Source organism: Myotis daubentonii, chromosome 2 (genome assembly GCF_963259705.1).
Source record: "Myotis daubentonii chromosome 2, mMyoDau2.1, whole genome shotgun sequence".
NCBI lineage: Eukaryota > Metazoa > Chordata > Mammalia > Chiroptera > Vespertilionidae > Myotis > Myotis daubentonii.
The window spans coordinates 54,442,610-54,470,368 of record NC_081841.1 but is presented as its reverse complement, the minus strand read 5'-3'; the positions used below and the strand labels follow the sequence as shown (position 1 = coordinate 54,470,368).

At 46.6% G+C, this 27,759-nt stretch overlaps 1 protein-coding gene, 1 long non-coding RNA gene and 1 other non-coding gene across 4 annotated transcripts; all 3 read right to left on the bottom strand.

Moving 5' to 3' along the window:
- Positions 1-137: 137 nt before the first annotated feature.
- Positions 138-3,353, bottom strand: LOC132227703 (uncharacterized). Its single transcript, XR_009451225.1, has 2 exons — positions 2,734-3,353; positions 138-468 (listed from the first exon to the last, which is right to left on the bottom strand). It is a non-coding gene; the product is annotated as an uncharacterized LOC132227703 (long non-coding RNA).
- Positions 3,354-5,730: 2,377 nt separating this feature from the next.
- Positions 5,731-26,556, bottom strand: COPZ1 (COPI coat complex subunit zeta 1). 2 transcript variants are annotated; one of them, XM_059683133.1, is made up of 9 exons: positions 22,990-23,100; positions 15,104-15,172; positions 13,260-13,341; positions 12,553-12,644; positions 10,872-10,927; positions 9,451-9,528; positions 9,194-9,245; positions 7,966-8,004; positions 7,000-7,184 (listed from the first exon to the last, which is right to left on the bottom strand). In XM_059683133.1, the coding sequence occupies exons 1-9, from the start codon at positions 23,083-23,085 to the stop codon at positions 7,137-7,139; spliced, it is 612 nt and encodes a 203-aa protein (XP_059539116.1). In that variant the 5' UTR covers positions 23,086-23,100; the 3' UTR covers positions 7,000-7,136. The 2 variants fall into 2 exon arrangements, with proteins under 2 accessions (XP_059539115.1, XP_059539116.1); XM_059683132.1 differs by lacking the exons at positions 9,194-9,245; positions 22,990-23,100 and adding an exon at positions 26,447-26,556 and having other exon boundaries at positions 5,731-7,184.
- On the bottom strand, positions 20,671-20,777 carry LOC132228941 (U6 spliceosomal RNA). The gene has a single exon (XR_009451540.1). It is a non-coding gene; the product is annotated as a U6 spliceosomal RNA (small nuclear RNA).
- Positions 26,557-27,759: the final 1,203 nt, after the last annotated feature.

Below are 27,759 nucleotides of genomic sequence, written 5' to 3'. Positions count from 1 at the left end.
GCGCTGGCCGGGACGGCGGCGCCTCCTGCCCGAGACGGTCCGCTTCCCCTGGGTCGCAGTGGGCTCCCCGTTCCCGCGCACCGCGCCCCTCCCCCGTGCCCATCTCCCCAGTCAAATTTATGAGCTCGGGGCTGGCCTTCAGGATTAGGAATGCGTATTTATGCTTCTTTGAGAGAGGGGTTTGGAAGGCGATAAATAAGGGGCTGGGGGTGCCGTTGGGAGCCCCTATTTTTAGCGTGGCCACCTTCCCCAGGCCCCCACCCAGCATCTCCCTCTCCTCCTGAGCCAGAGCAGGGGGCCCTGAGGGCGGTGGAGAATGAGTTTCACAGATCGGGCAGGGGGTTGACTCCTGGAGAGCCCCTCGGAGGACCACAGATCTTTGCAGCAGAAAGGATGGAAGGCAGATGGGAGAGGAACTTTCCAAGCATCCGGCATTCACATAGCCCCTGGAGTGCAGTTACAGCATTTCTGCAGAAGATAGAGAGAAATCGGGAGAAGCCAGTTTCCCCTCTGCTGCCCTGAGCTCCGTTGCTGAGGAATAGAAAAATGGCCAGGAAATGCAGAGGCAGGTTTCTTTGGCAAGTCACCTCCCGCACAGGGAGAAAGATTTGAAATCTTCCACCACCACCCCCCCCCCCCCCACCACCACACACACATCGCAGCCTGGGTCCTTGGGAAAGGAGGCTGGGAATGGGGGGCTGGGGCATCTCCTAGGAGCCTCAACCCCCAACCGGTCCACCCCCACCGCTGGCGGGGAATGAAAACACCCGGCCCCGGGCCTCCAGGAAATGAGGGAGGAAAGAGGATCTGCCCAGGGATCCACGTGCCTTCCCCAGCACTCGGCTCCAACAGCCATGTGCTGTGACCCCCAGCCCAGGCAGAGGGCTTGCTCTAGGCTTGGGTAGGTGGTACACAAAAATGGGGTCCCTGATATAAGGGGAGGGGGACCTAAAGAGAACAGAGAAAGCTAGGGAGGAGCTCTTCCCCCCAAAGCACACACAAGCGCCAGACAGTGCTGCTTCGAGCGGGAGAAGGGAAGGAGAGAAGGGTCTAGACTGGCCCTTTAAGAGCCACTTAGGGTCAGAAAGCCTGGGCTACAGAAAGGGGAAGGAGCTGATGTCAGAAGACGGATGGGCAGCAAGATGGGGATTGATGCTAATGGGGGAGTTAAAGCTAAGTACCCAGACACTCAGAGGGCAGAACTGCAGATCTGTCTTCCTTATGCTCGCCACCCCCTCCCCAAACCATGGCTGTAAATCTGCCTTCTCAATTGGGGGGAGGGGGAGTAGGGAAAAAATGAGAATCTTTTCTTTTTTCCTATTTTATCCTTACCCTGCGCCACCCCTCCCCCCACTTCTTTTGTGCTCTCTCAGTCTCTTCCCCCCAATTTATAACCCCTTCCCACTGAAATTTCCAAATTTTGGCTTTCCATCAGGACCGGAAGGAATGGTCCCAGCTTGCGAAGCATTTAGAAGGAAACCACAGAAGTCTCCCTTACCAGGCCCGGATGGGAACGGGTTGGTGGGATTGTGGTGAGACTGGTAGGCTGGAAGCTCTCGGTCACCTCAGTTTCTCTTCCCTCCACCCCCTTCTCCATTGGGACCTCTGGCAGCTTCCTCCCAGGACAGGAGGGTGAAGGCAAGAAGCAGGGCATTGGGCGTAGGAGCTGAGAGGCGTGTGGGAGCTTCAGAGTTGGGTTTGTGGAGGCTTCTGATACACCGAGCTGTTGGAGGGGCTGGGGGGCCTCCAAGGACAGCTAGGAGAGCTACAGGAGCTGTCCGCTAGAAGACAGATGGTCTGGTTTCTCGGAAACTCCTGGATCATACCGTTCCTTCCCTCTGCGCACACGCCCTGCCTGCTGAGTAGAGAAAATTTCAGGCCAATCGTCTATTTACTGTAAAGGCAGGGTCCAGCGACTCCTCATACCTCTCAGGAGGCAGGTGGGGGATCTCAGGAAGGAAGGCTGCCTCAGAGGGACTGGAGCTAGTAACCCTTTTCTTCCAGGTGAGACCCTATCTCCCATCTTTCTGGACCGAGAATCACCTTTCTCTCTCTCTACTGGTAATCAGGGCCTGTTCTTGAGAGAAGTTCCTCTATTTTAAAGGAAGTCCCTCTCCATCTCATCTGTTGCAGTGCTAAACCTGAACTCTTCTAGGCTTGGAAATAATCGTTTTCTGATTGCTCCCTGGTTTCCAAATCCTCCTCAGTATCCGTTAAGAGAATAACCCTAAGACATCGATCTCCTCCCAGGTTTTCCTTCAGAGGCCTAAAATCATCTGGAGGCCATCCTCTCTCTGTTCCCTAAGTTTCCAGGGACAGGGAAGAGAACAAGGTTGGAATGGGAAAAGGTGGGGGTTGTTAGCAAGAGCCATTGGAACCCAGGCTTCCAGCCCCCCGGCATCTGGTGAAGCACTCCCTCCCATCCCAGGAGGTCAGCCACTGCCCTCGCCCTGGTCTCTGGCTGCTTCTCTATCCCGGTGATAAATCCTGTCTTTGTCTCCCCTCCAACCTGGGCCCCAGCCAGCTAGGGGTAAGAGGCTGGGGGGAGGGTCACTGAGGAGGAGGGAGAGCTACAAGGAGTGGGAGGAGAAGATGGACAGGAGCAGCTGGTGAGCAGGCATGGGGGTGGGCAGTGAGGGGATGGGGCCTCTTGATTCTATAGATTGTGACTGCACATTCCAGCAGGTCTGCATTCCAAGTGGGAAAGCCAGGATTCCTGAGATGTGGAAATACCTTGGGAATGGCCCCTGGAGCATCAGGAATGTTGGGAAATGAGGGGTTGGTGTGGGGTGCCTCAAGGAGGGAGACTCCTGAAACAAATGAGAATGAGGATATTGTGGGAATCATCCCTCTGCCCACCACCAACCCCTGTACACACGTGCAGTGCGTGCGTGCACATAGATGGACAGACAGACACCAGTGTGCGCACACACAGATTTATGGCCCATCAGAAGGAGGGAGCGAGCCCAGGAGAGCCAGCCTGACCCATGCCAGCCCTCCCCAGCTGCCTTCTCTAGCTGTGACTTTCCCATCCTTCTCTCTCCATTCTTTTTCTTTTTCTCTGCTCCCAGTCTCGCTGCTCTCTTTCTGTTTCTCTCACTCTCCCAGCTTGTTATGCTGGCTTTCTGCTAACTCTTAGCCTCTGCCCCTCTGTCTCCCAGTCACTTTTTCACTCTCACTGTGTTTCTCTTTTGATCTTCCTGTCCTTCTCCTACTTCACTGGACTCTCCATCTGTCCTGTGTCTGCCCTCTTAGGCCCAGCCATTCCCCTACCTCAGTGCCACCCCAGAGACCTCTGGCCCAGGTGGACAGTTGGATTTCAAGGAGGGATGGGGAAGAGAAAAGAGGCTCTGAATGAGTCCCTGCCTTGGTGGGCAGTCTGGGATCATATTGTGTTATGATATGGGATGAAAGTGGGAGTGGGGGAGCAGGTGACCAAGATAGCTCAACTAAGGGAGAAGGGGTGAAATGGGAGGGAAGAGAGATTTATAAAGACAAAAGAGAGAGGAAAAGGACTAAGAGTCCCCTTTAAGTGTGTGATTTAGGTCTAGAGAGGAGGAGCTGAGGGGCATCTACTGAGTCATATTGAGACACAGATCCAGAGACAAGATCTGGAAACCAGCCAGAGAAACAAAGATATGATGTCTACCAGGCAACCACAATTCTGAGCTCCCTTGCCTACCTGGGTAGATCTGAGACCTCTTTCTCCTCTGCAGTGTTGGAGTGCTGGTTCCCTCCCCACTCACCTCCTCCTCCCTGACCGCCTCCCCTCCCCACCAGTGAGAATGACATCAGCTCTGGCTGCCACTGTCCTCAGCCCTGCTGATGTACTCTCCCATGGGTGAAACAGAGGCCAGTCACCTCCGCCCCACCCATTCGTTCCCCAGTCCAGGAGCTGGGGCTTACACAGCCAGCCGGGTCCTCAGAGTGGGAGTGGGAGGAGGCAGTACCAGAAAAGCCTCTGCAGGACTTGGTGGAAAAGAGGGGGAGGGGCATGGGCACCAGGGGGAGGAAGAGCAACTGGAGGGGGCACTTGAGGAAGAGGGGCTGTGGCACTAAATCACCCTGTGGGGGGGCTCTCTCTGCCTGAGCTCAGTGGGGTGGGGAAAGGATAGACACTTGGGGAGGGGGAAGAGAAGAATGAGGAATCGCCACATCTGGCAGGCAGGTGTCTGGCACTGTTCAGGCTGCAGTCACTTTCCCAGCCAAAGAGGAGGAAGGGGGCGAGGGGAGGAGGGGCTTCCCAGGATCCCCTGGGGAAGAGGGAAAGGCTCATAAACACAGACAAGAGGCCCCAAATCAGACAGACAGGGACCAAAGGAGGGAGATCATCAGACCCTGCTCCCCAGTCTCTGCTTAGTCAGTGCTGGGGATGATTTGCTCATAGTCTTGAAAGAAAATTGTTGGCCAGAGGACTGGGTAGGTCAGGGGACCAGAGTTCCATTCCTAGTGGGAAACAGAAAGCAGGAAAAGTTCAAACCAGGCCAGGCTGGGAAAACAAGCTCTGAAAAATTTCCAATTTGAGAACTGGATAGAACTCCATTCTCCACACTATCAGTGATCAGCACCTACCGATTCTCACCCTGACATGCCCCCTGCCAGGGCAATGCTGAGTGATGAGCAGGAAGAACAGGAGGGTGATGCTCTTCCCCACTGCGGACAGGCAGACACGTACCGAGCCCTCATCCAGCCCCTATATCCCAATTTTCAATGCAGGACTGCAGGGATGGCATTTCCAAGCATTTTTCTATCTGCTGAGGGGGACCCCAAGCATAGGTGCCCCATAGCTGCTCAGCTTAATCGCCAGGTTCTCACGGAAGAGCAGGCAAGACTGGACAACGCTAGGTTTCATGTCTTGACGCTGGAGAGGCTCTTCCACTCGTTACCTTCTTTCCCTCACACTTTCCTATCTGAGGTCCTAAATGCAGTTTCTCCTGCTGAATTCTGGAATTGCAGGCCCATTTTATGAGCAGTAGAGGTGACCGAGAAGGAGACCCTTCAAACAGCAGTGCAGAGGAGACTTCCCCACACTTTCCCCTCCTTAAAATCCTGCAGAGGAAGGGGGAAAGAAAACCAAAGCATTCTCTTGTCGCCGCGGCAACCATAAAACCCCCAGCTAAATCCATCTTGTGAGCTCACTGCCCCATTAAGATGCAGGGCCAGGCTCTGCGCCAGCCCAGCCACATTCATTTGTGAGAATAAAGGTGGAGGAGGGGGAGGGGAGCAGGCTCTGGAGGGACGGGGAAATGGCGAGAAGAGGTTATTTACACCACCGTCCTGACCTGGAGCAGCACTGGCTCCGATAAATAACCCGCTCAGCGCCATTTCAGAGCAGGAGTGGGAGGTGCAGGAAGGGAGCAGGGTCTGGAGGAGAGCCCCCACGCCGGTGCGCGTCTCTGGGTTACTAATGGCTGAGGCGGGAGCAGGCAGCTGGCTTTGGGGGGTGGAGGGGTGGGGGTGGAGGAGAACTGTTCCCTGGGACTCCCACTGAGAAAATACCATCTCACCCCACCCCTGGCGCCAATTTCCAGGCAAGGGGACTGAGAGATGCCAAGGAGGCAAACAGGCCAGTAAATTAGGGATGGCAGTGATGGTGGGGGAGAATGCTGGGGAGTCTCTGAGGTAAGAGGGAAGAAATATTATAAGATGGGGAGTGAGGGGGAATGCTAGAGGAATAGGAGCAGCTGCCAAAAAGAGAGGAAGAGGAACAGAAACATCACACAAAGGCAGTTTGGAAAAAGAAATCTGTTTTATTCCACTTCGCACAGAGCAGTATATGAAGGTGGCAATCCCCTGACGCCAGACATCTCTTACACAAAAATGCCCCCTCAAATATGCCCAGTTGTGCACCCACTTCAGTCTTGGAGAAATAGCAGTTAGTGGGTGAGGCAGAACCCTAAGTCTCAGGAAGAAGGTTTTTTGAGACATTTTCCTGGGAAGTTTTGGGTCAAGAGGAAAGATTAGACTCAAGAGTGGGTATTCCATCCTCCATCTCCATGGGGAAATCCACATCCTGAAGGTTTTCTGAAGAAAGGTATCTCTCTTGCAGCGACCTAGAGAGGGAAAGAGCCCAGACCTACTGCCTGGATATAAGGCTGAGGCGGAGAGAGGATAGGGTTAAGCGGCAGAGACTGCAGGCCCAAGGCAGGGGAGTGAAAAGCATGTGGGGGAGCAAACAGGACTGAGAGAGCCCAGAGGCCCAAGTCATAAATTCCACCCCCTCCCTAGTTCTGAGCAGAAACTCTTCCTCCCAAGACTAGAATAGAGTTTTAGTTCAGGGACTGGCTTTCCTCCAGGGTACAGAGAGGACAAGCCAGGCAAACATCCCAGGGGAGTGAAGGTAGAGTTAAGGTATGGGACCAAGAAATGGACACTCCCACAATGAACACACAGACCACAGCAGTTTTGAAGCTATAAGCCAGAATCAGGGTAAAGAATGCAGCTGTGACTGAAATACAGAATTTTATAAGCCCTATCCAGTAAAATTTAAATAACTTCTTCCACTCTGTCCCCTGCCTTTGAGCTGTTCCAATCTTTTTTCCAAGACTGGAGGATGGGGCAGTAAGAAGGAATGAGAGAAAATGCTGAGGCTAGAAGGGGGGCGGTGGCTGAGACTAGATATACCTATCCCCACCCCACCCCCACTCATTCTATAGAAAAGAATTCTCCCTCTCCCTCCCCTTGCTGGACATATGGACTGTTGGGATGAAGGCTGGATAAAACTAAAGGGAGATAAACACTCAGCACATTCTTTCTCCTGCTTTGATCTGACGTGTAGCTGCAGCAAAGGGCACAGAAGTGAAGAAGAAAATAAGTGGGATAGGAGGCCATGGGAGCATAATCCAGTCTAGAAAGGAAGAGGTGCTTCCCCTGCCCTGCATCCACATCTCCTGGGAGCTTAATTCCCAGAACTGCAGAGAGAGAGAGAGAGAGAGAGAGAGAGAGAGAGAGAGAGAGAGAGAGAGAGAGAGGCGCGCCTAGGGTTTGGGGGCAGCAACCACAGACAGGATGGTGATTTAAGGATCCCTTGTGATCCCCGAGATGATCCTGAGAGCATCAGTTGGGGGACTGGATGAGAAGTCACGGCAGACATGTGGATTTTTTGAGGGGGTGAGGAGCCAGGAAGAGTGGGGTCTTCACCGAAGAAGTGACCACTTGATCTGTTCTTTGGCTGACTGCAGCACCTGCAGGGACAAGGGCAGCATTGAGGGGCTTGCTGGGGGAGAGGGTGGGGATGGGGATGGGGGCTTTCTTTGCCCTCACTTGCCTTCCCTGTCCTTAGAAGAATGGCAAGTAGAAAATCCCCAAAGGTAGAAGAATGGGAAGAAGCTCTCTAAGACCCTAGAAGATTGTCAGTTTGGGAAATGGCAAAAAATTTCAAATCCATTAGGAGGATGAAGAGAGAAGAGGTATACCTGGGAGGAAAGAAAAAAACTGGGGGTTACTGGGCATATGTTCAAAGGGTTGTATGTGTGTTACCACACCCAGATGGACTTCTTAGTGAGAATTCCAAATGGCTAGAAAACCGAATCTCTCCCTTGCTCCCCCCATCAGGTAGACAAATCTATTTGCAAAGTAGCAGGATGGATCTGTAAAACCTGCATATTCTAGAATATGCATTTCCAACTTAGCCCTCATTTGAATAATAAGAGAGAGAGATTGTGTGTGTGTACACACACCGACCATCTGCTTAAGGCAAGCCTCTGCTGAGGAATCAATCACTGAATGAAGCATCCAGCAGGGGGGGTTTGAAGGGTACACGCCAAGGCTGATAGCCACTGCTCACAGGAAACAGGTGGAAGTTGGGGTGGGGGAGGAGAATTTGGCTGTATGAATCCCAATTCTCTAGAACAAGAGGGAGTCCAGGAAGATGCGCCTTCAATCTTTACTTTCATTCAGACTTTGTGGAATGCTATGCTAGCCTCTTTAGCGATCCAGTCCAGTGGAAGAAAGGAAAAGTCATACCTGAGACACGGTCTGCTCTGTGAGGGGGACATCTTCACCCTACAACACAGAGGAAACAGCACTGAGTGTGAGAGAAAGCTGGAGCAAGACCCGACTGACGTTTGGTAGTGGGCAAGGAAGAGATGGTCCTTTAAACTGAAGCAAAGGGCAGATACCTTAAATTTCTCAGTCCTTCCTAGGGACTAGTACAGTCACGATTTTACTTGGCCAGAGGGCCTGTGAGCAAAAAATGGTCATTTCCTCCACCCTCTATTTTAAGGCAGGAGGACTTCTTAAAAGATTTATTCAATCCCAAGTAATCAGCAGGTTATGTGATCCACAACTTAGGAGGACCTGATTCCCTAGTCAGAGAAGACCTTCCCTGAATATCAATATCACTAGGGAAAGGATGAGGGGGAGCCAGGGATAGTTTAATGGATCCTGCAAGGCCCGATGGGTAACGACAGCATGTTAATTTGAAGAATAAACTGCTGCAACAGCAGCCTGAGAAGGGGAAGGAGGGAGTTGGTAGGGGGCCCCTCTCTCTTGCCACATAGAGACATATGTTAGAGGAGAAGATTAAACTATGCAAATGGAGCCCTCGGCAGTTAAGGGAAAAGATTTCCCATTACCCAGCACTGTCAGCCTTCACTCTGTGGAGGTCAGAGATGGGACATTCTGTGAATGGGGAGATTTGCTTTGCTCAGACATCTCTGCACCCCCACAATTTGCTGGTGGACTCTCTCAGCACCCATCATTATCTCCCCAGCAGACCTGGAGCCTTCTATGGTTAACTCAGACACCCCTTTCTGCTATCACTAGCACCAAAGGGGACTGAGGTTCTAGCAAATAAGTACTTCCTGATGAAGAGATGTTATCTTCATTTTATAAGACCTTAAAAGACAAGGAAGACTCTCTTCAAATGACTGTGAACCATCCCCAAAGGAAGAATAAACCAACTTCAGGTTCCTTTATAGTTTCAGGACCAGCAATATTAAAACCTCTTTATTTCATCCTTGACTCAATGAGTATGTATTAAATGTGCACTCTATGCAAAGACCATATGAGGTGCTAGATACTAGGTTAGGGGCAGAAATAACATTCCTCTGCTTCCCTTCTTTGGGACAGTGAGAATTTGAAAAAGCAGAAGACTGTATATATTCTACAAGCCCAGACCCTTAGATACACTCAGCAAATCTGGCCCTGGAAAGTGAGTAGAGGAGGAATATAGAGGAACACTCCTGCTTACCCTTAATGCCACCCGGTGTACCACTTGCTGGGGATCGCTCTCTAGGATCACCCTACAAAGACAGAGAGACCATCATTCACGCTCTCCTGAAGGACCAACTCATTGTGGAGATACTTTGGCCACTCAGCCCACTTGCCTTAGGATAGGGCAGTTACCCCCGCCCCCTACACACACACACACACACACACACACACACACACACACACACACACACACACCCTAGATCCTGGGAGGTCCAGGCAAGTCAGAGAACTCACCCTCCATCTACGATTTCATCCACTGCCAAGAAGAGCCCCTCCATGTTCTCCAGCAGAGCTCGCTTCTCTACATTTTTCCTGAGTCCCCAAGAAAAAAGAAAAACGAGCCCATGTGTGAAAGGAAATCCTAGGACATTGTCCTAGTTGGGATCCTACACTAGACCAATAAATGTCTCCACCAACCACACAAAGAAATAAGGTAAATAAGAACCTTTTAGCTAATCCACTCTAAACCCCTTCCTACTCTTGTTTGCTGAGAAAGGATCAGTAATGTCAGGAAAGAGATTCAGAAAATACAGTTAATTTCTGACTATTCAAGGGTTGATTATCCAGAGCTATTGTTTCTTTCCTACCTGCCATGATGCTGCTCATGACATAGCTCATAAATGCTGACATCAGTGGGTGGAAAAAAGGAAATAAACAGAGCTAAAACTCAATCTAGTGGTGGCAGGAGGTGGGGAGGGGTTGAGTGCAAACTCTATTTGCACTCAAGCTCTGACAAACCTTCTAAGCCTCTCTCTGCTGCTTTTCCTCCCCTTCCTCCGCCCTCCCCCCACTCCCCCCCACAGCTCTGCTCAGGTCTTGAAAAGAAGCCCAACAAGGGGGTTGGGAACAGTCAGGGCCCACAGCACCCACCAGCCTCAGATCCGGTGGTTAGTGCTTGTGGCCAGTCACATCCGTCAGTTTGACTCTTTCACTAGATTACCCGAAATGAAGTCTTTCATTCACCTGGCTAAGAAATTAATCATCCCCTTCCTGAGGAAATCTGAGCCATTCACCCTGCTGATTTTGTGAGGCTGAGAATGCCTGCTGTTCTGCTCCGGATGGCTGTCTGTGCTGGGTTCACTTGGGAGCCGCTGGGGGAATGAAATTCAGAGCCCTTATATTTTCAGGAAGAGTATCTTACATCTACTGCCCATCTCCATGGGGAACAGAGGACTGGTGGAGTGATGGAAGGGAGGAGAGGGTAACTGGCACATTCTTCCTGTTCTACAGAAGGGAAAAAACTAAGGGCTAAAGTGAAAAATTGGGAGCGCTGACTCCATTCCCAAGGTACTGAGATGTTTTATCTGAGACATTTCCCTATGCTTGCCCCTTTCCGATCTCTAATGTAAAGAATGAAGTCCAGGAGAGCATTTTGAGGGTGCTTAGAACTCTGGCAGAGCCACTGGGGAACAGAGTAGTCACAGAGGGGAAGACTCTGCTCCCTTCCAATCCCCTTTTTCTTAGGAGAATTATTCCAGAGGGACATACTCTCCATTCATCCAGTCTTCCCCATCAGTGTGAGTTACTCTGAAATAATAAGCCCAACTTCTGAAGGTAAATCAGCTCTCTGGAGCCTCTGCTGATTCCCCACAAATCCCTGGGCCTGAAGAATAGTTACTTCTCTCCCAAACACATGTCAAGAATGGACTGCTCACCTCAGCATCTGGCTCAATGAGTCAAAGAGGCAGTTCAGAACAGCCATGAGCATCAGCTGTTGGGAGACAGAAGAAGCAGAAGGATAAGGTTTGAGACTGAAAGCTGCTACTTGAAAATAAAACCCTCAAATTGGTTAAGCATCAAAAGACACAGGCTTTCACAAGGATCAAAAGCATAAGGTGGAAGTGAGAGCAAAACAGAAAGAGGACCTGTGGTTTCTCCCAGAAATAAATTCTGCCACGTGATCTTACAATTTGATGTCTCTCTTTGACCAGACTGTTTAAATAGAACTTTCCTGTCATAATCCTCTACATCAAGCATGTCAAACTCGAAACCCACTGGCCATGAGTTTGACATGCTTGCTCTGCATGTATTTACCAACTATATATGTTATCTGATATCTTAGATAGAGAAATCATTAACCAAGCAATAGCTGAGATCAGAAAGTTGGTCAAAAGAGCATGGGCTTTGAAGTCAGACAGATCTGGGATTAAATTCCAGCTGAGCCATTTTCTAGATGTGTAACCTGGGAAAATTAGGTTGAACCACATGAAACTGCCACTTTTGTAGTTCAACAGTAGTTAAATATTAGTAATTTCATATGGTTCTTCATGTACAAAACAAGGGCACCAATGCCTACAACTCAAAGAAGTGCTGTAAGGTTTCAATAACAATGTACTTTACAAAGTACTTACAGCAACAAGAGCTCAGTAAGAGTTGGTTCTCTCAAACTTCTAATTTTGCCTCAAATTATGTGCTTATTTTTACTTATCTATTCTCCTTCCTAGAACTTGTTACCTGAGGTAGTTTTTCCTGAGCAGAGGAAGCAGGTTAGGACTACACCCAATCTTCTCAAGTGTACAAGTCTCCAGTCCCAAGGACTACACCCATTCAGAATGTATAGCTTCAACATGACCCAAAATGTTGGCTAACTGATCCAAAATCAAGTCAGGTATGGAATCTTTATAGGAGGAGCAAGCATCCCCCCAACCTTGACCATATCTCAGAAATCCATCTTTAAAGACATTATCCATCCAGCCCAGCTGGTTTTGCTCAGTGGTTGAGCATCAACCCATGAAACAAAAGGTTACTGGTTTGATTCCCGGGGTGCAGGCTTACTCCCCAGTAAGGGGTGTGCGGGAGGCAGCCAATGGTTCTCTCTCATCATTGATGTTTCTATCTCTCTCTCCCTCTCTCTTCCTCTCTGAAATCAATTTTTAAAAATTATTTTAGCCCTAGCCAGTTTGGCTCAGTGGATAGAGCGTCGACCTGTGAACTGAAAGGCCCCAGGTTCAATTCAGTCAAGGGCACATGCCAGGGTTGTGGGCTCGATCCCCAATGGGGGGCTTGCAGGAGGCAGCCGATCAATGATTCTCTCTCATCATTGATGTTTCTATCTCTCTCTCCCTCTTCCTTCCTCTCTGAAATCAATAAAAATATATTTAAAAAATTATTTTAAAAAACCAACACATCTCCTACATTTGTTGGGAAAAAGATCTGGGAAAACTCCTTATTCTAGGTTGATTCGTTTGCGAAGCCAGCAGGAATCTCTAAAAACTTCATTATCACAGTCAGAAGCCAGAGGGATGTGGTACTCCTTAAGGCCCAGAAGCATTAACTATGTCCTGCCAGTGGTTTAGGAAGTAGGATCAGAGATAGCAAAGGGGTGGGGATTCTCACCTCATTTTCATAGGAGCTGCCAATCACATAGAAATAGAGATCAATACTGCTTTTGTAGACTACTGTTAGGCCTTCCAAGAGGGCGATTTCACCTGGGGGGGGGGAAAAAGATGGAAACAGTAGGTGGCCTGAGACAAGAAAGTGGGACAGAAGGAATTAGCATGAAGTCCTGGTATCCAATTGTTTTGGGCTGAGATAATGCAGGTCGAATGACCCCCAAAGTTGATCTGCTTTTTATTTATAGGTGGTAGCAGAAGGGAAGTATAAATTTGGGGAAGTCTACCAGTAAATGTATCTTCTCCTCTAACCCCTCCCCCACTACTCTCATTTCCCTCCTTGTATAAGAGACAGGATACTAGTCGATCCTTCGGAGGTGAAAATGCAGAGCGGTCACCTTTACAGACTTCCATTTACCTGCCCTAATGGATGCGGTACAATAAGCAGAGCTGCAGTTAAATTTGTCAAGTGAGGCTCATAAATCCAGAGACTAGACAGGTAGCTAACAGCCAACCTTCCAGCACGGTATTCCCGCGTGAGGTACACTCACCTCCCCATTACATTTCTGAAGAGTTTATTATATGAGGGGAGGAGGAAAAAAGAGAAAAAGGAGGCAGAGTCATTTTATCCTTTCTCTGCAGTCCTGCTGCCACCCCCTTCCCACCATGGTTCCCCCAACACAGGGAGTAGTGAAAAGGAAAATGACCTACTGTCAGTCCGATGAGTCTTGTTGAAAATGTTCTTCTCAAAGGCCTTCTGCTCCTTGACACTGGGGTAGGTGTCGTCATAGTACTGGCCAGAGGGAAAGGAGAAGGGTTGGGTCATTAGAGCTGAGCCCAGAATGATTAGTGATTGTGTTTTGCCCTGGATCTTGGATTTCTCTCTTTTAAGGCATGGGGTAAGGGAGAAATGCTGACATAAAAAAGGAAGAACTGCTCTAGCCGGTGTTGCTCAGTGGATAGAGCTTGTGGACTGAAGGGTCCCAGCTCGATCCCCAGCAGGGGTGTGTAGGAGGCAGCTGATCAATGATTCTCTCTCATTATTGATGTTTCTATCTCTCTTTTTTTTTTTTTTTTTTAAATATATTTTATTGATTTTTTACAGAGAGGAAGGGAGAGGGATAGAGAGTTAGAAACATCGATGAGAGAGAAACATCGACCAGCTGCCTCCTGCACACCTCCCACTGGGGATGTGCCCGCAACCAAGGTACATGCCCTTGACCGGAATCGAACCTGGGACCCTTCAGTCCGCAGGCCGACGCTCTATCCACTGAGCCAAACCGGTTTGGCGATGTTTCTATCTCTTTCTCCCTCTCCCTTCCTCTCTGAAAGCGATAAAAATATATATTAAAAAAAGAAGAAGAAGGAAGAACTACAGAGGCAGGGAATGGGCAGCAAGTAATCAGATACAAAATAATTTTTTAAGGACCCTGCTCCAAACAACCTCACCTTACATTTCTAAGACTGTAAGGGCAGAGGCCTACCAGTCCTATGATGAGGTTCTGCCCCTCGCTGTTTTCTAGGAGAGCAATCCTGAGGCCACTCTCTTCGCGTGCTCCCCAGAAGCTACCCCAGGTCAGGGAGCAGTGCTAGAGAACACAAACGGCCCGAAAGGCACAGAACACTTCTTGCAGACCCTCATTCACTGCATGAAGTTGAGGAATAGGGAAAGGCTACAAAAATCTCCTCTAAAGAAACGCAACCCCTACCCTATGTGCTCTCATATCTTAGCTTTCTTGTCTGCAAACTGAAAGAAGCAGGAGGCAATCTAGCACATTGCTGAGCCCACTCCCAAGCTCTCCCTGGCAAGGAGGCGGAGATGCGGGCTGCTAAATCGCTCTGCTCTTTAGGGGCTAATCCGTCGCAGTCAGCTGAAGACCTGTGACAGGTCTGGCATTTAGTAACTGGATAACTGTTTCAAAAGGTGTCCTGCATAGTTACATCCAATTACAGGGAGGAACAGCTGGTGAATTCTAAACTAATCTCTACCTGCTGATTGATTTATGCTATGCTTGCCCGGAGTTAATACACCAGGGACAGAAAAAATGTCTACAGGAGGGGGGAGAACATAGAGGAGAGCAGAGGGGTGTCCTTTCTCTTCTTTTTAATAGATCCAAAGTTAGAAATATCACAATGGGAAAGCCAGGAGGCAACAAGCTTGGTGGTAACTGCAGGCCTAGGGCTGGAACCCTAGAACTACAAGAAATTTCCCTGGAAAAATCGAGGCAGGTGAAAAGTAGAAGGGAAAGGGACTGGAGTGATGGGCTACTTCTCACATCTAGACACTGCTTTGTTCAGAAACCAAGGTTGCAAAGTTCTTCACCGCTCAGATGCTGATAACAACCGAGGTCAAAGTCTGAGGCTAGCAAGCAGAGAAACAGGGCAACTAAGGGACAGAAGCAGTTTAGGTTTTATCTGGAGTAGACATGGAAAAGATGGAAGAATTTTAAAAATTACAGTATCAAGGAATATCAGTTAATAGGGACAGTCCCAAGATTCAAATCTCAGAGTAAGTCTTTGTCTTGCTCCTAAACTAATTTGAAAGGGAATCTTACCTTGGCAAACAGTCGATCTCCATCATTGTCCAGAATCAGGATGGCTTTGACAGTATACAGGGAGGGTTCCTGAAGAGATAGGAACATACCTTCAGTCCTGAAGGCTCCTGACACCACTGGCAAACCAGATACCTTCTCCTAGTCCCACTGGGTACCTCTGTGTGTCTCCTATCCCAACCTGATTAGATATTGACATTTCCCACTGAGCATGACCAAGTGGTGAATGAAGTGAATTGAGAGAGGGGGCATTTTAACAAAGGACTCCAAAGCAGCATCAGATAAAGTTTCTCTGAGCCAGACCTACAGAGTGCTTAATCAAGGTAGGTCATGCTGTTATTTCCAAATATTATGCTACACTTGTTTCCAAATTACCCTCCCTCACAGGTGAGTATGGAATGTGACCAGATTAATTAATAGGCACTGCACAAGGCTATTTGAAAACAGGGCTGAATGCCCTGATGTACTTGGAAGTTTCCGCAGTCCCAATGCAGCAGCAATGCAGAGGCATAAAGCAAGCCTTCCCTAAACACCCACACACCGAACAGAGGGAAATGTCAGCGCACGAACACACACATACACACACACCCCCAACTCTGAATGCAGCCCAGTGAGTCATCCATCTCCCAAGACCTCCCCTATGATCCCAATTCTTCTGCTATACTCAGACCACCACCACTTAACTTGCCAGGACAAAAACTAATCTGAATTCTGGGGAAGTTAAGAAGCAATGAGAAGAGGATCCATCTAAGAAACACTCTGGGGACTGGAGATAAAGAGCAGGAGGGGGTGTTTCTTCACTACCAAGAATCAAACTTGGAGTACATGGGCTCTCATAAAGAAATCACAGCCTCAACCTTAATGGTCTCACCAAAACTCAAATAACTGCAAAGCGTGTCACTTTGCAAAAAGCTCCTCTACTCTTGCAACTTCTAAAGAACCTGCTAACCAGGAGAGGAAGAAAGAGAATGGGGGGAAGGCAGTGATATGTGTATAGGTGTTTACAGGCTCACACTCCTTGACTTTCTAATCAATATTACTTAACTACTGATATCTGTCCCCTGTGCAGTAAGACAAGGCTGTTGCTTTGCTATCTCCCTTTCCTGGCTTACTTAGGAAAACCACAGTCCTCAAAGGGGCCAAATATACTCCCCAAGCATGTGTTTAACAAAGACCCAAGAGAGAGGAGGAAAGAATCACTGCCAAGGACCCAGAAACTGCGTCTATAAAGGTAACCTGTCCCATGAGGCTCCAGGAGGTTTATGGTTCCATGCTATGAACCCTAGCTCAGGGAGTTAAGAATGAGAGGAAAGGCAACCCAGTCTTTTAACAGCAAGGTGAAGAGTATAAGCTTTCCCCACTTCAATTTTTGAGGATAGGAATTTTTGTGTTTTGTTCAGGTGTCCAAAACAATGCCTGACCCATACTAAACTCTCAATATTTTTTGAACGATTGTGAGACTAAAGTTTCAGAATAAAGTAAAAAACTTTTGATGTAGTATACATCCAGGGGATCCTCTTATAATTATACTTCCAGATATAGGTAGCTTATCTAGTGTGGCCATTTTGGGAGATATTACTACCAACTTATCTCTCCTCTGATAAGTACTCCTTAAAGATGCCCACCCTATATAGATTACTCTGGAAAATGAGGCACGAAGAACTCCTCTGTCAACCAAAGGAACTCTGTGTTTAGCAGAGGGAAGACTCTAGATTCTCATTTAATAGGTCAGAAATAAAAGCAGTTTCCTAATTCCCCACAGAAAGATCTTCCCAAAAAGCAGGCTCAGTTCTATAGCAACGTGGATCCTCAATTCACCAAAAGAGACACCATTGGGAATCGGTTTCCTTAAGAGAGGAAAAGAAGTCCACAAGGAGGGAAATTTAGAAGAAATATTTTCCCCTACAATCTTTTCCCTGGAAATGTTTGGCTCTGTTCCTCCATCTGCATTCACAGCAACCCTAGAGAGCTTCCTAATGGTCTAAACTGGGCATTGAGCTGGCATAGGTAACCAGTTCTTGCAGCCATAGAGTCTGGCATCCCTAGAAAGAATGGGATCCCAAAGAAAAGAAAAACCCTTATGGCCACCTGCCAACTAGGAGAGTCAGACAATGTCCTTTGTGGCCAACCAAGTGTGAGCACCTAAAACAGCCTGCAGAAAAAGAGAAACAGATTTCTGGCTCTTTTCGTGAGTTTTTTTAGAAGGTGCTATCAAGGAAACCCCCAAATAAAAATACTGGATCTTCCTGGGAAAGATAAAAGACAGGCAAAGGAAGTCATGGAGAAGACCAGATAGGACTTATTTTACAGCTCTGAAAGGGGTAAGAAGGCACGAGAGAAGAGGCTGGTCATTTCAAACTTCCAAAGGACTAACAACACGAAATCAGGCTGAGAATTTAGGCAAGAGCTTAAATGCTGCTTTAATTCTCTATTCTGCTACAGCTGGAGCCAGCAGCTTCTCCTTTACTTCTCCTGCCACCTCCTGACTGCAGCTGGTTACACTTCAGCCCGGGGCCTTTACATCTCAGGAGTAGGGAGGACCAGGAATTCCTCTCACACCATAAAACCAGCCAGTTTAAAGGCCCCAAAAGCCATTACTGATAATGTAATTTCACTTTTAAGTTTTAGCAAAGGGCAAGTTTATAAATAACACCCAGCTACTGAGAAATGGGCTTCCTCAACAATGGACTAGGCTTGACCTTCTAACACATTAAATGCTGATTATTGAGAAAGACCCTACAAGCTTAGGACCATGTTCAAGGGATTTAAAAGGTCTATTCTTCCCTCCCACGCCCAAATGGGTAGCTGCTAGAAAGCTTTCGAGACAAAGTTCTGTGATGCACTGACTTTCAGAGAGCCACAGCCTAAGTGTATAACAGAACTTCACCTCAAATGCTAATGGTGCCTGGAAATGATGTGTAGGCAGATTAATTTGTAGTAGGAGGTTGGGTGGCTCAGAGAGATTTTTATGTTGCTTTTTATTACCAAGAAAAACCGAGACTGGAAAAAAAAAAGAAAAGAAAAACCGAGACTGGATTCCTCAGGAGAGCTAAAACAACACTGAGCAAGCAAACAGCCTGGTGCAAAAGAGACTTGGATCTCAATAAGGGGATTCTGAAGCCAGATGGGGGGAAAAAAATCAACATCTCCCAGTATTCCCTCTCTCAGCACAAAGGACTAGAGGGGAAGAGTCATTCCTAGTGCTGCCCCCTGTGGGCCTTCCGATGACCTGCAGTTTCCTAAGGATTATAATCATTAGCAAAAGTATTTTAAAAAGGCAGCTCTGTACAAGAGCTATTTGTGTGTCTTGTAAGCCAAACTAGGAGAGATGGACTCTGGAAAAAGCACTACATTGCCCTGGCCAGAGCTGCTCAGTGGTTGAGCTTCGACCCATGAACAAGGAGATCACGGTTCAATTCCCGGTCAGGGCATATGCCTGGATTGCAGGCTTCATCGCCAGTGTGGGGTGTGCAAGAGGCAGCCGATTAATGATTCTTTCTCATCATTGATGTTTCTGTCTCTCTCCCTCTCCCTTCCTCTCTCTGAAATCAATTAAACATATCAAAATATATTTATTGTGTTCTTTATTTTTAAAAATGCACTAAAGTGTGTTCACAATGTATATAGTAAAAGAACACTTTGGGGAAAGGTCATAGATATGCCATCAGAAGATGACTGGGGGAGTGTTTGGAGCAGGCAGACAGGCTCTTTGGGGGCTCTAATTACTTTACTTGATTCACTTGGAGGAGGGGGACCAAGAAGCCTTGGAGAAGTCAGAGGATGCTATCCACGAGCTGAACGGGCACAAGAATCTGGCTGAGATTCCTAGAAAGTTCTTCATTCCCCACTTATAAAGAAATCTTTATGGTCATGCCAAAAAGTAGTACTCTGGCTTGGTAACAGATCTTTATCAACTAGAAACAAGATGCTCTTCCTCCAATCCTATTTATAAAGTAAAGCCAAGACAGTAAACACTAGAAGGAGAAATTCCTAGATACCAATCCCAGCTCTACATGGCCTAAGCAGGTATTTGCTCCCTGACTCTGTGCTGACTTCTTGAAAATGAAAAGCTCCCCTGGGGTTGAGGGCTCCACTTTGCCAGCCACAAGCCTAGGGACTTCAAATGAAAAGAATTAGGTGAATGCTTTGACAGGGAAGAGCAGTTTTCATATACTACCCAAGGGTTCCTTAGATTCAAGAAGCACAGCTCAGACAAGAATGCTCAGGAGCCACAGGTACCACAGAACTGGATGACACAAGACCAAATATTGGTTATACAGGACACTGAGCATGTCATGGGAAGGAAGAACTGACAGCAGAAGAGATACCTGGAAAGAATCTTCCTGTCTGAAAATAGATACAAAACGTGAATGCCCAGTTACCAAGAATTCTGACACTACAGGAGAAATGTCTCTAAACTCCAAAGAAATCCTTGTATTATAGTCGGATCCGCCATCCATCACGTCACGTTCTACATTTCTCTAGGACTCAGCTTCCTCATGGAGAAATGAGAGGCCTGAGCTACATCAGTTCATGTTAATACCTTTTTTGAAGTAGAGCAGACCCCTCTGATAAGCTTATGAAATTTTTGGACCTTGTTACCAGGAAAATACACATCCACAAATTGTTATGATTTGAAGGAGTTCATCGACCTAAGTTTAGAATTAAATGAAATTCTCTCTGAGTAAGAAGGTGTGGGGAGGGAATGGAAAAAGAGGGAAATGAGTGATACGTTGATAAATCACTCCTTTTCCTCTGCCTGGCACCAATTAATGACTTCAATAAATATGTGTATGGCTGCCTGGCCAAACATGGCTCAGTGGTTGAGCATCTACCTATGAACCAGGTCACAGTCCAATTCCCAGTCAGGGCACATGCCCGGGTTTCTGGCTTAATCCCCAGTAGGGGGGTGCAGGAGGCAGCCGACCAATGATTCTCTCTCATCATTGATGTTTCTATTGCTCTCTCCCTCTCCCTTCCTCTCTGAAATCAATAAAAAAAATATATTTTTAAAAACACAAAAAAATATATGTGTGTGACCTTCATAAATTAATCAATGATTTATAAAACTAACACAGCCAGCAAGGGGAGCAAAGATCAGCACCACACCCTGCAGCTTTTGAAGACTAAATTTGGTTGCTCTGAGGCAGGCAGGACAAGGATAACCAAGCTGTTCCTGTATTAAAACTCAGAAAGCCAGTCTGCTAGAGAATTTTATGCCCAGAGGCCACATAGTCCCTAATTCTTAAACTGTTATGGAAGTGAACAATTCGAGCAATGTGGGACAAAGCAAGCAGTACTTACTAGGAAGAGAAAGGAATTGAACCAGCAGAAATCAGAGTACTCTCCACCTGAGGCTTGGGGGCCACATTAGAACATTCTGCTTTCCCAGTTTGGTAATTCAGGAGCCCTCATTTAAATATCACTCAGCAAAGGGAAAAATCAAATGGGGATAGATCCATTTCTGATGAGTCCTTGATCATGATCGGTATCCTAATTTATTCCCAACTCTCCCCTCCCCTCCATCTGCTCCTGAAAACAAAAAGCTGGTCTTTTTTTTTTTTTTTTTTTTTATTTTGGAGTACTTCATGAATTTGTGTGTCACCCTTGTGCAGGGGCCGTGCAAGTAATCTCTGTATCATTCCGATTTTAGTCTATGGGCTGTTGAAGTGAGCACCAAAAAGCTAGTCTTAAAAAGACTGAATTGATAGCCTCTGTGTTCATCTTTCAATCTATTTGCTCCCCCAAATCGACCCTAGAGGCAGAATTGCTAGCCTCTCCCTTAGTTTCAGTCTTCTTCTAAGAACTACACAAGAGAAAAAGAGGGAGAAAATTGGTAGACAGAGCTTTCCAGGCCAACTGGCTATAAATGGGGATTATCTGCCTTGATAATGGGAAGGTTAAAAAGTCAAATAAGGCCCAGCCTTGGTGGCTCAGTGGTTGAGCATCGACCTATGAACCAGGAGGTCACAGTTTGACTCCTGGTCAGGGCAAATGCCCGGGCTGTGGGCTCGATTCCCAGTGAGGTGCGTGCAGGAGGCAGCCGATCAATGATTCTCTCTCATCATTGATGAGATATCTCTCTCTCCATCTCCCTTCCTCTCTGAAATCAATAAAAATATATTTTTTTAAAAAACAGTCAAGTAAGACCTAGGCTTCATCTGCAGCATGCAAGATTTCCTTGAAAGATTTCCTGAAGAGATGTGGTCAGACACCAGAAGAGGTGACCAGGCTAGGGAATCTAAAGACAAGAGAACTCCGATCTGGGAGAAAGCCTATTCTGTGCAAAATCAGGAGAGGCAGAAAGAGGGTGGGCATCTTAAAATGTTCATGGACTTAACCTCCCAATCCATCTTCATCGGCTGCCCATGGGCACTCTGCCTTTGTCTTTCTAATTGCTCTAACATAGATGGGTAGTTGGGCACTGGTTCTTTATTCCTGTTCTATCCTTTATTTGCTTCTTCAGTTCCCTTTTCCATAACTAGTTTGCTTGTCAATATCCTGTCTAAGCAAGTCATGTTGGTGGAGTAAAGTAAAAAACAGTAGCAAGCATCTAGATGAGAAAGACTTTAAATCTGCCACTATGCTCCTTCAAATATTTGGATAATTGCATTCATCCTCTGCCTCCCAGGGAAGACCTGGCTTCTCAAGGGTCTGGCTCTCTTCATGTGGAGACCCCTCCTCCTCTTCTGACCGTGACAGCTCTCCTAGACCTTTGATGTAATTTATACCTTGCCAGGGACCAACTCTTTCCCACCACTATGAAGGAGAGGGAAAAAATATATATAAATACGTCGGAAATCTATAACGAGGTCTTCTTGGAGGGCAAGACATGGGGAGAGTTAGAAGCAGCGTCAATTGCTCTTTAGGGGTTTTAGTTCAAGCCGAGGTCTGCTTCCAGCAATCAACCATTAAAACAAGCCGGCCAGAGTAACAGCACAGTTTATTCTGATCATTTAATTTGAAGTGTCAATAAATTAAACTTCAATCAATTAAACTAGGTGTGCAATAACCCAGATGGACACCCCGACACCAACATAATCACAATAAAAATTTTTATGGCTGCCAGGGACCTCACCGGGGGCAGTGCTGGCACTGCTCGCGCCCTAGCTGAGAAATATATCTCCACAGTGCAGGAACGAGGAGATTGTTTCTCCTAACGAAATGGAGGGGCCAGGCACCAGCAAGGACACAGCTGGGAGAGGGGCGCAGGGGACTGCCAGGAAGGAGATGGGAGTGCTTTGGGGGCTTAATGTAATTGATACCTTTGCCCAGAGCAGGAGGAGGGGACATTTAGGCCAAGTACCTCTACTGTTAGTGCCAAAGGAATTTAACAAAAGCCCCATTAAGATGATTCAGGGAGCGAAGGCCACAGAGCAATATCAACCTTTAAGACTCACTGATGTATTCTGCATAGTTTCCTCCTCCATATGTGCATACTCTTGTGCACTTTGGACGCCCTGGTGTTTGAATGAGGTTTACAATTCTGGATTTGGTAATTTTTTTTAGGACAAAAAAGTTATTAAGGGGAGAGAAAAAGATTCAAACAAGAAGTCTGGTCCATAAAGCACTGGAAAAGCACTCTGAAAGTGAATCCAAAGAGGACTGAGAAATGAAATATATGAAGGAAGATTTAAGGATCTAGTCTGCTAGAGTAATTCATTTTGAGAAAAAAGGTAAACCAAGGAAGGAAGGGGATAAGCCTTTATCTTTAAGATTCCATGGGTTATTAAAGGAGAATGGGGACCTGAAGGGATCCCTCTCCATTCACAAGGAAGGGATAACCAGCAGAAAATAGCAGGAGAGCCCTAACCGGTTTGGCTCGGTGGATAGAGCATCGGCCTGCGGACTCAAGGGTCCCAGGTTCGATTCCGGTCAAGGGCATGTACCTTGGTTGTGGGCACATACCCAGTAGGGGGTGTGCAGGAGGCAGCTAATCGATGTTTCTCTCTCATCCATGTTTCTAACTCTCTGTCCCTCTCCATTCCTCTCTGTAAAAAAATCAATAAAATACATTTAAAAGAAAGAAAACAGCAGGAGAGAGAAAGCTAAGTCCACAGATAAAGGCTGGGAGCATCATTACTAAGTACTAGGAACAGAAGGCGATGAAATGTTGTTTCCTTAGAGACTACAAGGAGACCTGAGAAAGATTAGATGAATGTGCTTGAGGGCTAGGGCTGGATTATTTAATTAAAAAAAGAAAAGTGCCCTGGCCAGTTTGGCTCAGTGGATAGAGCGTCGGCCTGCAGACTGAGGAGTTCCAGGTTCGATTCTGGTCAAGGGCATGTGCCTTGGTTGTAGGCTCCCCCTCTCTCTTCCACTCTCTAAAAGATCAATGGAAACATATCCTCTGGCGAGGATTAACAAACAAGAAAATTTTAAAAAATTAAAACAAAACGAAACAAAAAGAAATGTGACCCATTGTAAAATCCTTAAATGAAGAGAACCTAGTGATATTTAGATATACTCATAATCAGATCAAATTTCAATTGATGGTTCTTCTTGATCTCCTCTAGCTTACCCTTCCTTTCTTCTCAATATTCTACAGGTATGTGCTTGCAGAGGTGAGGATAGAATAGCTTTGATCAGATTTCTGAAGAGGTTCAGCCAAACCAGGTAATAAAAATGTGAAAGGAGCCCAGCTAACATGGCTCAGTGATTGAGCATTGACCTATGGGCCAGGAGTTCAGTGTTCGATTCCTGGTTGGTGCACATGCCTGGGTTTCAGGCTCGATCCCCAATAAGGGGCATGCAGGAGACAGCCTAACGAAGCTTCTCTCTCACACTGATGTTTCTCTCTAAAAAAAAAAAATAAAAATAATTCTTTAAGTGAAAGGAGGAAGCGTAAAGGAACTTTAGAAGTTGTCTCCCTTTCTAAGGAGTGGTTTGTTAAATACTATGCAGTTACAGTAAACTCTTTAGTTCAGAAGAAAGCTAAGTTCAGATCCAATGATTCTTCATATTTTTCATAATGAAGATGATGACCTAAGAATCAGGAGATACTGCTGAGTAGACAGAAGAGGGGAAGAGAATAAAAGGAGCAATGACGAAGGGTGATTCTGAATCAGATGGAGCTAAATTTTGTAGGCCAGTATGTGAGAGTAGTGAGAAGAGAATTAAAAACTTAGGAAATATCACCTAAATCCCAACAAGCGTTCCTCATCTGAACCACTGAATGCTGAAAATTATTTCCATGACTATTTTCTCACTTCTCTGAAGCACGTTACAGAACTAGTACCATTGTGATAAAGAGAAGTTGATTCATTACATACAATGCCTCAGGTTATTAGGGCTTAATTTTCTCCAGGAACTCCAATTGAGAAGGGCTAGAATGGTGAGAAAGGTATATAAATTATTCATTGGGAGCCCAAAATAGATTGAAATTGTAAAGAAAAAAAAAAGGTTGGAAAGAGCTGACACAGATAAAGGAAAATACTAGTTTAATATCCTAAGAACTCTGGAGATCAGCACAAGAATTGATACCAGTTGGTACTTTACATAACTGATGGTCAAAGTACAATTTTGTATATTGAAGAGGTGGAAGCTGATGATGAGGTAATGTTAGAGAATTAGTCTGGGATTAGGAATCAAAATCTAATCTAGTTTTGACAATGTACGTATCTGAGCAAGCCCTTTTCCCTATACCTTGGTTTCTCCTAACCCCACTATATAGGCTCATCATGACAGAGAATCAGTAGGGGTTTTGTTTTGTTTTTATATTTTTATTGATTTCAGAGAGGAAGGGGGAAGGAGAGATGGAAACATCAATGATGAGACTCACTGACTGGCTGCCTCCTGCATGCCCCCGACTGGGAATGCAGTGGCAACCCGGGCATGTGATGTGCCCTGACTGGAAATCCAACTGTGACCTCCTGGTTCATAGGTCGACACTCAACCACTAAGCCACACCAGCTGGGAAAATCAGTACGGTTTCTAAAGCAAAGTTCAGGGGTGGGGTACCTGACCAGGTTATCAGGGATCTGTGAATGGGGCATCGTAGGTAATAAATATAAGAAAGAAGCAGGTTGAAATCTACTTCACTGAGGAAGCAGAGACAGAGAACTGAGGTAAGAGAAAATGTAAGAGATTTTACATGTCAGTCCTTCAACTGACCATTACACACAGCTCCCCAAGTATCATCTCCCTCACTCATTTACCTATAAACAGGCTCCCTTCTAAACACATGTAGGAAAGTCTAAAAATTTCTAAGAGCTTCCCAAGAAACCAATTCCCTGGAACTTATCCCACATCTGTTAATTGGTACCAGGGATTGACTGCTTGGGACAGACAATAGCTCATTAAAAACTACTCAGATTAAAAAAATACAAACTACTCAAATGTTAAGCTTTTTACCTAGACTTGACCAATTATCTCTATCTTTGCTACTTTGAAAAAGATAACTGAAACTGTTATTCTCTTTTACCTGATGAAGATCTGAATGTGTACATGTTTTAGAGCTGAAGGAAAGAAAAAAAGACAAGAAAAAGGCCTAGAGCTCAATTCAATTAAGGAAGGAGCTGGGAGCTAAATTCCCATACACACCTCCCAGTTGCGAAACAGATGGGGCACTTTTGAGAGAAACTCTCTGGTCCAATTTTAAAAGAAGAGGTAATCGTGTTTTATTTGTTTGAACAAGCATAAAAGAGCATGTGGACATACACCCCTTTAACCACCAAGATTCCCCTGCCTGTAACCTAAGAGAGAGTTAGCATCCCAGGTCCTACAGGAATAATTCCTCAAGTTTAAATGGGCAGGAAAAGGGAGAGCAGAATAAGGAGTCTGGAAAAGCGTTCCACAAGCCATGCTAACTCCACCAGGTATTCCAGAACTCTGATGGAAGACTGATTCTTTAGAATGACAAGTCTATCTAAAGCGGATTAACAGGAAACCGAAGAAAGAGAAAACAGTTTTCGGGAGGAATGTGAAAGGCAATTATCAAAGGAGTGTCAGATTGTGACAACTCACAGAAGAAGCCTGCACTCTATTCTTACAATTCGGGGCGAGTTTGGAGATTTGGGGAAACTCAAATCAGGATATCATCCACCAGGCTCAGAATCGGGGAAACCTGAAAGATCCCAATTCAGTTCGCTCATGAACCTTTGCGTCCTCAGGACTCCCTGTGCTCCCTGCAACTTTCCACCAACTCTACCTTCTCCCCGGCAGAGCTTCCCACTTTAAACCGAGGCTTTAGCTCCTGCTCTAGGCCACACGCTATTCAGGGGCTGGCCGCGCCTTCGGCCCCCGAGGGTTACCCGGAACTCCCCTTTCTAACCCTTCCCAATCAGGCTGAACCCCGACTCCCGACCCCTCGGGACACCGCAGCATCTCAGCTACCCCGGCTCCTACCAAAATCAGCGCCTCCATCTTGCCCCGCAGCTGGTGCCGACGTGGAGCCGCAAAAACAACGCCGCCGCTGATTGGCCCGACGCCCTCATTAGACCCCGCCTAGCCTGGGGATTATTGGACGGCCGGGTGCCAGTTATTGCTTTATTGACCAATAAATGTACTAGTTTGCTTACCGAAAGCAAGGTGTCCAACCGTAAGGCGCAGGTATTTGATTGTCAGCTGAAACACTCAATAAAATACCAAAACCTCATCACTGAATGAGGCGGGAGGTCCATGGGGCGGGGCTGTTTCCATGGGGAACAGAGGAAGCGAATAGTAATTTTCAATTGGCAGGGAGAAGAGCACGTGATATCGTCCCCTGAGTTAGCCGCTTGAATACGCACTTCCTTTAGGAGGCGCTATGTCTCCTTAGCCCTTAAAACTGGCAGCTCGCGTCAGAATCCTACCCGAATCTCTATTCCAAGAGCTCCCATTAAGTCCCTGATATCCACGGTTGCTCTGGCAAACACTGCTGCTCTTCCCTCAGATTCGCTCAGATCACTTAAGCATCCTCACAAAAAGGCTGTACAGCCATAGAATAAAGCCAGGGGCTGCCCAAGTGTTAACTAGATAAACCGAAGCCTCCAGAAAGTTGATTGAAACAGGAATAATCTCCCCAAAGTGGAGTGCCAGGCTGTGCTAGACCCGGGAAGGACCCAGAGAGTTTGTAAAAGCAAATTTTATTTTATTAGAGCTTTGGAGAAGCAGAGAGGAGAGTGTAGGAAGGACAGAAAGGTAAAGGGTCCAGGATAAAGAAGGCTCTAGGGCAGGGGTGGGCAACCCCTGGCACGGGTGCCAAACATGGCACGCCAGTAACTTTTGCTGGCACGCGAAACCCTCTCATAATCTTCCATTTACAATTGTGAATCTTTGTTCTCAGTGATGAATTTTGTTAAGTCTCCTAATGGAGTAACCTGACGGATGGAAGTAGTAGTTCGTGCATATCTCTGAAGGTCACGAAATATAAACCTGATGTAAAATCTCTGTCATCAGTGATGCAGCAGCAAAAGTCCCACTGATAATATCAAATAGAGTCATAAAGTTTTCTGTCGGACTATCAGTGTACATGTATACATTAAAAAATAAATGTATTTTTCATCATCATATGCTGTGTTTTTGTCACTCGAATGAATTTTATTATTTCTTCAAGGTTCTTCACATACGTACACCTTAAGAGATATCAAGTAGGCATAACATGTTCTCAAAAAATTAGGGTTGGCACGCAGAAGAATTTTGAGTCAGAGATTTTGCTGGTTTTGGCATGCACTCACAAA